Source organism: Gopherus flavomarginatus, chromosome 3 (assembly GCF_025201925.1).
Source record: "Gopherus flavomarginatus isolate rGopFla2 chromosome 3, rGopFla2.mat.asm, whole genome shotgun sequence".
NCBI classification, from domain to species: domain Eukaryota; kingdom Metazoa; phylum Chordata; order Testudines; family Testudinidae; genus Gopherus; species Gopherus flavomarginatus.
In genome coordinates, this window is record NC_066619.1 from 81504729 (window position 1) to 81517520 (window position 12792).

The 12792-nt window shown below is 48.7% G+C and overlaps 1 protein-coding gene across 2 annotated transcripts in view; it reads left to right on the top strand.

Annotated features, from left to right (window-relative positions):
• Window positions 1–3188: 3188 nt before the first annotated feature.
• SLC12A2 (solute carrier family 12 member 2) overlaps window positions 3189–12792 on the top strand; it is a 121931-nt gene continuing 112327 nt past the window's right edge. The window contains exon 1 of one of the 2 annotated variants that reach the window (XM_050945618.1): window positions 3189–4293. In XM_050945618.1, the coding sequence (XP_050801575.1) occupies window positions 3658–4293 (636 nt within the window). In that variant the 5' untranslated portion in view covers window positions 3189–3657. The remainder of the gene's footprint in view (window positions 4294–12792) is intronic. The other variant, XM_050945617.1, reaches the window with a different exon arrangement.

The following is a 12792-nucleotide window of genomic DNA, read 5'->3' on the forward strand; positions in this document are numbered from 1 at the left end:
TTGAAGAGAGAAATAACACACTAGCCTTTATGGAATATGGCTTCCCCCAAGTCCTGCTTTTAAAAGGCAGAGTCCAAGTCCAGTTAGCTTTGGTGTCAACAGGGCTCCTGTCCTGTAGACTGGAAGAAGAGCAATAACATCTAAAGATCTCAGAGCCCCTGAGGACTGGAAAAAGAAGAGAAGTGACCCTTTGGTAGTGCCTGAAGATTTAGAATGAGGGGTTATTTTACCAGACTACCGCAGCTAACTTTTTAAGGTATGAGGAGCCAGGGCCTGCGAGGCAGAGCTTGGAGAGACCCCATGTGGGCATTGGCATAGAAATGGAGACAACGGGCCATTGGGACAGCAAGGGAGGCTGGGGGCCAGCAGATATAGGGGTGGGGGAAAAGAGAACTGGAGCAGGTGACAGGGAGGGCAGACAGATGAGGGCAAAGTTGTAAATTGATGATTTGAGGGGGGTTGGAAGAAGCAAGTTGGAGTGAATTTGGTAAGCTGTGCCATGGTGCCTGGAGGAGCAGGCAGGCTGGTAACCCTCATGCTGACATGGGGTCAGGCCACGCTCTTCTCTTCAGGTGGACACCCTTGCGTACCTGCCAAGTGTCACACACCTGCATGACATCATGTCTCTAGGGACTCCCTCGCCCTTCACCTATCTCCCCAGCTCAGTCAGACTGTCAGGCAGAGAGCAAGACTTAGGCCTGGTCTACACTACAGAGTTACATTGACATAAGGCATCTTATGTCATCCTAATTATACCACTGAATACACAACAGCCTTGCTCCTGCTTATGTAAGTGCCCTACTACACTGACACAACTCCACCTGCATGAGAGGCATAGGGTTTATGATGGTGTAGTTAGGGTGATGCAGTGTCCCTATAGACCAGAGTAGACAAACTATGGCCTGCAGGCCAGATCCAACCCTTCAGGGCTTTGGATCCGGCCCGTGGAATTGCCACCCCCATGGCGCTACAGGCCCTGAACTGCTTCCAGAAGCAGCCGGCACTGCACCCCTGCAGCCCCTGGGGGTGAGGCAGGTACCCGCAGGCAGGGGAAGCGCATGGACCCTCTGTCCCTGCTCCCTCAGGGGCCACAGGGACGTGGTGCTGGCTGCTTCCAGGAGCAGTGTGGGACCAGGGCAGGTGGGGCATCTGCCTTGTCCCACTGCACACCTCTGCCACCCCAGAGCCGCTCCAGGTAAGTGGCACCGGGCCAGAGCCTGCACCCCAAGCCCCTGCCACACACCTGCCCTGATTCCCCATCCTGCATCCCGAACTCCTGCCCTGAGCCCTCTGCCATACCCCACCACCCCCTGCCCTGAGCCCCGTCCTACACTCCACAGACCTCCTGCACCCCAAACCCCTGCCCTGATCCCCTTCCTGCATCCCAAACCCATCCTGAGCCCCCTGCTGTACCCCACGCCCCTCCTGCACTACAATCCCCTGCCTCGAGCCCCCTCCAGTACTCTCCACTCCTCCCTGCAGCCCAACCACCTTTCGTGAGCCCCCTCCAGCACCGCAACCCCCTGCCCCAGCCTTATATCCGTGGCCCTGCATGCAATTTCCCCACCCAGATGTAGCCCTTGTGCCAAAAAGTTTGACCACCCCTGTTCTAGACACTGTGTTTCTTACATCTGCTGTTGGCTGTTATCCTTGTCAATTTCACAGATCTCTGTTGGAGCCTTGAAATTGACAAAAAAGGCTAGTAGGCTCCCTGCTGTGAACCCAGTGCCAGCTCACAGCTCTGGCTGTCACACCAGAGGGTACTTCACTTGGAGCTCGCTGCTCCCCCGGGCTCCTGGATCCCCGCTCCACACTGAGCCCAGCTGCACCAGTTTCCTGGTTCCCTGCTGGGAGCTGGAAGTCGAGAGCCTGGGGGGGCGGGGGGGGGGGACAGCCAGGCTTTGAGCCTGGGTGACAGTAGGGAGCCTGAGCAGTCTTCTAGTTCTCAGCAGCACAGAGCAGAGAGCTCTGGGGGTAGCTGTACTTCTAGCAGGGAGCAGAGCTGAGAGCCCTGGGGGGAGCTGGGCGCTCAGTGGGGACACAGGCATAGGAACTAAGGGTGCAGGGGGTGCTGGAGCATCCTCAGCCTGTGCCCAGAGTCCCAGCTGCTACTCACCTCCACCTGGAGTCCCAGCTGCTGGCCCCCTTACCTCTGTCAACATCCCCCCTCCCTCCCCAAGCCACAGCCCTGCTCCCAGACCCAGTTCTTGGGGGGGGGGCACAGACAAGGGGGGGGAGTTTGGGGCCCCTTGCTTTACAGTTTGGTTAGCTGGCTTTGATCATCCCCACTATAAAGTGTTCCAGCAGCATTGAGTCGGGAGCTGTGCAGGGAGGTGGGCGCCTGGGCTCTCAGCCCCCACACTGCCCCTCTGAAGTGGGTGGAAGCGCTCCTGGTGAGGACCCAGGAGCGGCTCTAGGGCCCAGCACGCCAGGCGCGTGCTTGGGGCGACTGCGAGACCAGCCTGCCTGCCGTGCTTGGGCCGGCAAAATCCCTAGAGCCGCCCCTGTGAGGACCCCTCCCGCCCCACAGGCGGAAGAAGGGTAGAGTGAACATGGAAAACCGCAGTAATTACCGTAACCCCCCAGCTCCTGCTGCTCAGCATCCCCCCAACGCCTCCAGCCCCCTCCCGCCTCGGGTAGCCCGCACCTCCCCGTCGCCCCAAGAGCTTCGCCTCCGGCTCTTCTCGCGAGATCTCCCACCGCGCCGCAGGCTGCAGACTCAGAGCCGGCGCGCTGATAACTTTCAAACCAGGGGAGCGGGCGAGCGTGACGCTAGGCCCAGGGTGCGGCAGCGCGATCGCAGCCTGCAGCCTCCCCACTCCCTCCGAGGCGGCGGCGGATGCAGCAGTAGCGGCGCTAGCATCCGCCCCAGAGCGGGGTGTCTCCTCCCGCCGCAACGCGGCCGGCAGGGCGGTGCAGGAGGAGCCTCTGAGACAGGCGGCGCCCCCCCGCTGCCGCACCCGCTCCGGGAAGGGAAGCGGAGCCAGGCTCGTTGGAGCCGAAGGCGAGCGAGTCCCAGTGAACGGGCCGCCAGCAGCCCCCGAGGGAAGGGACTGGAAAGGAGCCACTTCCGCCGCCAGCCCGGCCTCGTGTCGCTTTAAAGACCCAGCCCCGAGCCGCGGCGCGGTGCAGCGATTGGCTGAGCCCGGCCCGCTCTGCCGGCTGCTCGCAGCGCGGCGCTGTCAGTGCCTGGTATCTGAGCGAGCGCCGCTCCGCCTCCTGCTCGGGGTGTCAGTGCCGCGCGTGGGGCCCTTGCTCGGGTGTCGGGCTCGCCGGCGTCAGGGCGGCTCCGTGGGGAGCGGGCACCGCGCGTTTCCCCAGCCAGGACCCTGGTCGGGGACGGGGGTCGCTGGCCCCGCGCGGGGTGCCGGTGCGGAGCGCGCAGCAAAGCGGCGGTTACTGCCCCTCTCGCCGGGGTCAGGGGCTTGTTGCGGGCGGACGAGACAGAAGAGCCGCCTCGGCAGTAGCAGCATCAGCATCATCACCTGGCGCTGCGGCGGAGGGAGGGGAGAGGCGAAGAGGGGAGGCGGGCGCGGCGCGTTGCGTGCTCTGGGGGCAGCGCGGCTGGTGGTTGGACATTTAAAGCAGCTGAGCCGCCGCTCGGGTTTCAGAGGCAACCGGGACTGTCGCTCCTTTGCTGCAGCCTGAGCTGGAGAGATGGAGGGGAAACAGCCGCCGTCTAGCTCCAGCCGGCAGCAGCAGCAGGCGATAGCGGCTGGGGGAGGCGCTGAGGAAACGTCACGTTTGCCGGCTCGCGAAGGGGATGTGCCGGCTGCAGGCGCTGAGCCCGAAGCGGGGCTGTCTCCGGCGGCAGCGGCCGGGGATGCGCTGTGCAGACCGCTGGGTCCGAGCCAGAGCCGCTTCCAGGTGGACTTGGTGGCAGAGGGCTCTGGCCGGGCGGCGGCGGCGGACGAACCCCAGAAACCTGCCGGGCAGGGCGCCGCGGCGGCGAAGGGCAGTGAGGAAGCCAAGGGCAGGTTTCGGGTGAACTTTGTGGACCCATCGGCCGGTGATGAGAGCCCGGCCGAGCACGGCGGGGGCCTGGAGGGCGGCGGGGTCAACTTCCAGAACGGGGGCGACACGGTGCTGAGCGAGGGTAGCCTCCACTCCGGGGGCGGCGGGCATCACCACTACTACTATGATACTCACACCAACACCTACTACCTGCGCACCTTCGGCCACAACACCATGGACGCCGTGCCCAGGATAGACCACTACCGGCACACGGCCGCCGAGCTGGGCGAGAAGCTAATCCGGCCCAGCCTGGCCGAGCTGCACGATGAGTTGGACAAGGTAAGAGACTGCGGGCATCTCCATTCATCTACCTGGTGCTTCAGAGCCCTGATGGTGCCCGTGCTTAGAGTAGCTCCGCTTCCTTCCTCTTCCCACGTGGGGGCCAGATAACTCAGATCTGCCCTGAGCAGGGACCGCTGGGTTTAAATAGGAGGCCTTTTCCTCCCCCCCCCGTCTGAATTTGACCGACGGAAAAACAACTAGAAGACCCCCCCCACACACACACACTCCCCTGTGTCTGTTCCCGTTGTCCACAAGCCGGCTTGAGATAAATGTAGATTTGTATTGGGAGGAAAACGGAAACAGCAATAACTTGCCACTCAGCGATATAAAGGTGTGCAGGAATTGGGACACCGAGCAATAGGAACTAGTCACAGCTATACATGTAATGATTTTATTGCAACTGAGAGGATAATCTATGATCGGGTAGATCGGGAAAAGGTAAACAAGTAAGCGATTCACTTTCCCAAGTGGGAGTGGTAAAATCATCAAAGCTGCTTCTACTCTCCTTCCTTACACAAAAAATAGAAGAGCTTACCTGGAACACTCTTTACCCCTTATTTTGAATTTAACGGTGTTTGGCAGAGAAGGAGAAGTCAGTTTCATTATTGTAATTGAGTCTTCCTTGTCTATCTTCTTTGCAAGTTCCTTTAAATTCTATTGGGTACTAGATATAACAAGACTTAAACTCACTACTGTAAGCTTCTGCCACCTTTTGGAGTAGTCAGTGTGTTGCTGGAGACATAATAGTTAAAGCTTCTGCATAGTGTATAGATGTGCTCTTCTAAAAGAGATACTCCAGTTCAAACAGAAATCAAGGAAAGTTCTATGGTCTGGTCTGTACTGGGGTCAGACTAAATTATAGCAATGGCTCATTCTGGCTTTGTAATCTCTGAATATCTTCAGATGATGATATCTTGGTGAATGAAACTTGCTGCTTGGTTGGCGTGTGGACATGGGTTAGAGACTTTTTAAAAAAATTTAAATACTAATTAAAGACTTTCTGATCTAGGTAAAACTTGGCAAAAGTAGATTACTTTTTGTTAAGACTCTTTGGAGATTAAAAATAAAGAAACTTGTGTGTTCTGACCTCTTTTCATCCTAGCTCTCAATGCTTTGTATTAGCACTTGTGCTTAATAGCATTGTTTTGTCTTCAGTAACTTTTTCCCCTTTGTACTACTGATTACTGCATACCACAAAACTATTTCCTTTTCTCAAATATTTCTAATGGAATTTCACCTAAATTAATTTAGAGCTTAGCCTGTTTTAAATCCATGCTGCATTGTATTTGGCACTAGCTCATATCGTCTGCATCATTGATCTACTTCCTTCTGAATTCTAACTACTTAATTTAAAAATTCTCATTGCATGCACTACATAACTCCTGCTAAGATTAGTAGGAGTAACACACATTGTGAACAAATTATATGGTATAATTCTCAAGTCATAACATCATAAAAAATAGATAGGGTCAAACATTTTGACACAAGGCAGTGGGAAGAGGCAACTGCTGTGTTTCATGCAGTTCAGAGCAGGTTTGTTGAGTCCTATTGAAACCTTGAATTTAGAGCCACTTAAATAGACCACTGTATCACCAAAAGTGCTCAAGTTTCCATGTGTCAAATGTAAATGCTAACACACTTCTTTGAAATGTGATATTTTTCTGTTTCCTTCATAAAATTGAACTTTGTGTATTTTCTATCTAATCGGTAGCAATTAAACATTTCTGTTGTTCCTATCATCTTTCTTGTCTTATCTCATTCATGTTTCTCTCCCTTAGAATCCTGTTTATAAATTAATGTGGAACATGAGTGGCCATTTACCATTGTTTTTGTTTCTTTCAGGTATACAACATATAGAGTGTGTTTTTGTATGTGCGTGCAGTATCTGGCCTTGATCCAACATGGGTGGGAAAAAAACTTTTTGGGGGGGATGGGAAGAGGGATAGTGCTTAAATATTGTTTGCATCACAATCCAAGGTAATTTAAACCATAAAATTTAGAATTTGAACCTCAGAGGTTGGACAGGATTTCACAGCTTTGATTTACAGAATAGCAATTGAAGAAGGAATTTAATTCGAAGCCTGTGACTTCATGAGCTTTTCAACTTCTTTAAGCTACATTTTTGGGTGAAACTTTGCATGTTTGAGGGATCATGCTTGTTTAGAACAAACCCATTTATTAGGAAGCTTAGTAAAACTCTACCTGAGTTATCTTGGTCCGGGGTGGGAGACAGGGAGGCAGCAAGGGTATATGTGGGTAGATAGTACTTCACAACTTAACCACTTGTTATTTTGATGCTTTGCTTTTAAAAACCAAAAACAAAAACACAATAATTTTAAAACTTGTCATGGATATGTTCCTTGGTGTAGAGAAGTGTCTGTAAAGAAACTTGATACAGAAATAATAAGTTGTGTGTTTGAAAAAGTAAGTGTAATATGTGTGTTCCTCTAATTTTGAACAATCTGGTATTACAAATATATGAAAAGATTATTGTTATAATTGGAATGCTGCACATTGAATAATATTTAGCTCTTCAGTGTGCTTCACTCTCAAAGCACCTAATAGATAGTAGCAAGTAAATCCTCTCAACTCTCCCGTCAGGTAGGGCAGTATTCTTAGTTTTAGAGAGATGAAAAATGAAACGGTGAGGGTAAGTCTGACAGAAGTAGTTTGCCTGATAAAGGAATTTGGGCATTCTAAATACATGTGTGTGTTATGTATAACTGCATCTAGTGCCTCTGTCTTTACATCTCCTGAAGCATGTAGTTGTGGTATTTCTATTATATACCCATCTGGAGGCCACACAATGCTGCCATTTCTTAAATCATTGGGGTGTCGAGTTTAGAAACAGATGGCACAAATAGCCTTGTCAATTTCAGCTGTTGTCCATTTTTTTTTTAACCTTATGAAAATAAACAGCCTCCTCCTCCTCACTCTCCCTCCCCCCCCTTCAGGTGCTTCTGACTTCCAGTCATAGGTTCAGACTACTAGAGAATGCTTTTATTATATCTGCACATTTGAACATGCAGTCAGTGAAGGAAGTTTTCCAGCTTTTTTGTAATACAAAAGTTATATTAATCTAATACAGTTAAAAATTATAACTTGTGATTCTCACAATAACTGTAACTATTTTCATATACATATGGACATGGAAAAGACTTAGTAGTGTAGCTGATGTAAATTGTCATTGTGCCTTCTGGGTATGTCTACACTACAGCTGAGAGCAAGCCTCTTGGCTTGGATAAACAGACTTGCACTAGTGGGGCTTAAGCTAGTGTGTTAAGTGTTGACATTTGTTGCACTGGTGGAGATAGACCTAGGAGGTCAGGTGAGTCCAAGTTTAGGGGCTAGCTTGAGTGTCTGCCTGTGCATCAGTGTCCACACTGCTGTTTTTAGTGTGCAGGTTTGAACCATAATAGCATGAGTCTGTCTACTGCGCTGGTAGTCTTGCTGCCAGCTACAGTGTAGACATACTCATTGAGGCCAGTATTGGTGTGTTACTTCTAATTGAAAGATGAGGGGGAGAAATGGTCTTGTCTTAGTTTAGTTTATTGTATTTTACAATACTTTGTATCGTTTTCATTCTTTCCTTTATTGCTTGTGTGGGTCTGGTATAGATCACTCAGTGGGTGGAGGAAGACACATTTTAAAAGTCTTTTTTTGTGGTTTTTATAATTTGTGTGACTGAGGGAGGGGGGTAAAAATGTAGTACCTGAAACTGTTTGTTGTATAAAATTCATATGCTTTGTTTGAACAGTTGCACTGGTTTGGCATCTGGATGATACTTGAGTTGATCAGCATAACTTTCTACTAATGGAAACAGAGGCTTGATGTAATTTGGGGTGTTTGAAGTTGGAAACAGCTCATCCCTGGGGGAGTGAGTGCTAGGAATTAGTAAATTTCACATGGATGAGTTGCTTTCTGTTGTATTCCACAGGGATTTGGAGCAATCAAATTTTTTAATTGCTCTGCTCCAGCTCCGGGCATAAAACCTACTGGTCTGTGCTCTAGCTCCGGGCTCCGCTTCAAAACCCTGGTATTTGAGGTCTCATATTGAAATGAACGTATAGGGTGCCACATGCTGAATTTGTCAGACTTTTGTGCTCAGAAAGAGACCAGTCAGAGGGTGGGTGAGATAGCCTAGGTCAACTTTGGGTGGATCAGTCTGTCCTTTGCTGATCTGATTAGTGACTTGATCCTTTAAAACAGTTTCTTCCCCTTGAGTTACTACTGTAGGCTGTTACGTAGAGGGACAGGCATGAGAGCCCTGAAGTTATTTCTCCTATCGCTAAAATGCTACTTATCGTAAGTGCCAGTCCCTGTTGAACAGAGGTCTAGAATTGAAATGAGAGGTTATTTGGGGGTGGGGCGGGAAGAGTGAGAAGAAAACTGCAGAGAAGTTCTGTTCTGTGGATCCATTTGGTGTTGTCTGACTTTCTCTGTGGCTTTCTTTAAAACCATGTAAGAGCTAGTTCTGTTACGTATATGCCACTGGGGGGAGAAGGGGAGTGGGAGAGGGAGGGGAAGTTGGTTGTGAGAGATGTTCTAAATTCTAAGCTGAAGACTTATCATGCTTATAATACAGTTCTTGGTTACCCCTCTTCCAGAACTTGAACATCTCCAGTTAAGGGTACTCAAAACTAGATGATATTGCAGGTGACAGATTACCGTGACTGTACATAAATATATTTATAACTTCATCTAGGTATACATTCCATTGGCACAGCTGTGCCACTGTAGCACGATAGTGTAGATGCTTCTGCATCGATGGGTTTTTTCCATCCCTGTAGTTAAACTAACTCTGAGAGGTGGTAATTAGGTTGACAGAAGAATCCTTCCATCGACCTAGCCACGTCTCACTGGGGATTAGGTCAACCTAACTACAGTACTTACAGTGTGAAATTTTCCCGTACTCTGAGCAATGTAGCTATATTGATCTGACTTTTAAATGTAGATGAAGCAGTAGTGTAACATCCTAATAGTTAAAACTTTAAGAGAAATAACTTAGTTTTTAATGCAGCACGTGAAGTACTCCAGCTTCTTAGTGCCCCTTGTTTGACCCTTGAAGGCAGTAGTAACTGGGTAGCTTGTGAGCCAAACCTTCTTCTGATAGCCGTTCTCTACTCTCTAGCAAGTATAAATGCTGCTTTTTGAACATTCTATTCTGTTCCTTTGGCTAAGGGGCAAAGCTCTAAGGGGAAAGAATAAGTTAAAGATTATCAACAGAATAGCAAAATTATGCCTATAATGAAAATAGTGTGGGGAGAGGAGAAAGGAAACGCCTACAAATTCAGAGGGGCAGTTGGGTGGATAAGTGGGAATCTGGCATTGTAACAGTATCAGGGAAGCAGAATTGGACAATAACATTCCCCTCTTTACATAAGATTCACCAGCTTGGCCAAATTATTTTTGGTACGGATTTTGAAGTGGAGGCAAAAGTGACTTCCAGCCACATTCACCTGGAGGTGTCAGGTGCCAGCTTGGTCTCTGGTGTACACTAGAGCAGCCTGCTGGTTGCCCATATCCTGTTGGGGTCATTTTGACAATGGGATCTGCCAGATTCAGGGGCCTCTGGCTGTGGTGCCTCTTCCCCAGCCATACCTCTCTGTTGGGAATTATGGCAATAGCCACTACAGCAGCTCTATCCCACCTGAGGATTGTCTTATGCAGGGGGGAATCCTTGAGTGGCTGGATCTGCCAGTGTTAGGGCTGCTGTTCATTATTGCTTCTCAGTCTACACTGCAAACTTGTGTTGGTATAACTCTGTCAGTCAGGGATGTGGAAAATCCACCCCCCTCAAGTGATGCAGTTATACTGACCAAACTCCTGGTGTAGCAATGCTACATTGATGGGAGGGCTTCTCCCGTCAACATAGGTACTGCCTCTCAGGGAAATGGAGTACCTACACCAATGAGAGAAGCTCTTAGTGTCGTCAGTAAACGCTACAGCAGCACAAATATACTGGTGCAGCTGCAGCACTGTAAGAGTAGCATGCCATGAAAATCAGGGCCATTGTCTCTGTAGGATTCTCACTTCTGCATGGTAAGCATGAGGGATATCTCAAAAGAAAAATGAGCTTGAAACAAGATACCCTTCTGGAAGTCAAAGCCAACAATGCTCTAAATGCACTGAGAGGACCATTCAGCTAAACTTTAGAGACATTTATGTGGAAACATCTTTGAAACAATTCAAAGGGGCAGTTTTGCGTCAACTCACTGAGCCTTAACAATGGCCTTCTAGTTTCAGGCCAGCCGGATCCTTGCACTGTGAAGTACAATTAGACATCTGTTTAGAGATGGTCCTCTTAGGAATATCAATAGGATGGGTGTGGAAAGAATATTGACAAGACAGTAGGGTTATCGGGGCTTAACTGGTATGTAACACTACAGAATACAGGCAACTCTTTCATTCTCTTTTCTTGTTTTCCACACTCTAACTCTTTAACAAAAGGTCTCTCTCTGCTGTTATGGTCACTGAGATACACTTGGGTCACATTTAAGGCTAATGAATGAAGTCACATCTGTCTGTATTTGCAGAACCTGAAACAATAGTTCTAAGGTGTGCAAATTATTCCATTCATCTCATAGGTGCTAATGAGGATACCTCTCACAAAAAATGCTGTTACAGCATATTGTGCAGATCTTCATACCATGAACTTCCTGCATTTGCTACACACTCTTACAAGCAGGAATATCAACATTGTTGACTTCCTGCTTATCAGAGTGTGTAGCAAATGCGGGAAGTTCATGGTATGAAGATCTGCACAATATGCTGTAACAGCATTTTTTGGCACCACTGATTAGTGGGCTTGAGAGAGTACTTCCTTTCTTGAGTAGGGTTGGAAAAAAGGGGAGCCTAACACACTATGGCTACACCTCAATTAAACGCCTGTGGCTGGCTCAAGTTAGCCAACTTTCGCTAACCTTTGTGTGTTTAATTCTGGCCTAGACCTATCCACAGGGTCAAGTAGTGCATCTGAGCTCCCTCAAAGGGAAGTGAAACAGAAGAAGCTCAGTGGTTCATATGATGCCCTGAGGAAGACCACTCCATAAAGGCCATGCATGTATTTGGACTCCAGTGAAGGGAACCTGAGATAAGAGAACATGCATTTTTGGATATCCACTCGATCTTCTATGAGTGTTGTCTCACATTGGTAGAACTTACTTTGTTGGCAAAGCATGGAAGAAGTACCACTTTGGGTTTTTTGTTTTTTGTTTTTTTAAAACACGAGTTAATGTGTATTTCCAACACTACCTCTGGAGAGTCTTTTGGATGAGTCTGCAGCATTTTCTTATCCTATAATCTGGCATAACGTAAATTGGTAAATAGCTCTGATTGAGAGAAACTAAGACCCTAAAGTTTCTATCACCAGAAAACTGACCTTCATAGAAGAAACCTGAGTTTGAGGGACTGAATGGAGCAATATAAACTTTCATCAACTTTGTCAGGATCACATTAATAATCTGATGGCATAGGAAGTTTTTGTTTAAAAACAACAAAAATGTCAATCCGTGTATTAACTGGATGGCCGGGGTTGTTAAAGTGTTGGTCTATGTCTGGTTAATCTGTAATAGCCGTCGAACTAAGATGCAGTTAGACTTTCAGTTGGGATTGCAGGTAGAGAACCAGCAGTCTTTGTGAGCCAAGTAGAGCAGTCGTTCTCAACCTGGGTCCTGGGGGCTGTGAGCAGGTTTCAGGGGGTCTGGCAAGCAGGGCTGGCATTAGACTTGCTGGGTCCTAGATCAGAAAGCCAAAGCCCCATCACATGGGGCTGAAGCCTATGCAATTTAGCTTCACAGGGCTCCCTGTGTCATGGGCCTTGGGCAATTGCCCTGCTTGCTACCTCCCTAATGCTTGCCCTGGCTTTTATATGCAGAAAAACAGTTGTTTGTGGCACAGCTGGGCCTTGGAGTTTTTATAGCATATTAGGGTAGGGTGTTCAGAAAGAAAAAGGTTGAGAACCCCTGAAGTAGGAGTCCCCTTGGGCCTGATCGTATCTCCCTGCAAACCTTCTCTTTTTGGTGTTACAGGTTCATATGGAAGATGACCTTGAAAATGGCAGTAGTCTTGGAGTTGGCGGGTAACATTTTCAAAAGTACCTAAGTGCCACTGAAAATCAGTGAGAGAATTTAGGCTTCCAAGTTATTTAAACACTTTTGAAAATTAACGTATGATGATATACCTATCTCCTAGAACTGGAAGGGACCTTGAAGGTCATGGAGTCCAATCCCCTGCCTTCACTAGTGGGACCAAGTACTGATTTTTGCCCCAGATCCCTAAATGGCCCCTCAAGGATTGAGCTCAAAACCCTGGGTTTAGCAGGTCAATGCTCAAACCACTGAGCTATCTCTCCCCTTTATGCTTAATGATCTCTATCTTGTCATAGAGAGAGTCCCTGGGCTGGGCTAATACCCTAGTTGAGGGATCTGAGTCCACATTCTCAGGTTGATGGGATTGCCTTTAGCTGTCTGTAACAGTTGAAAATCTGTCTGGGCC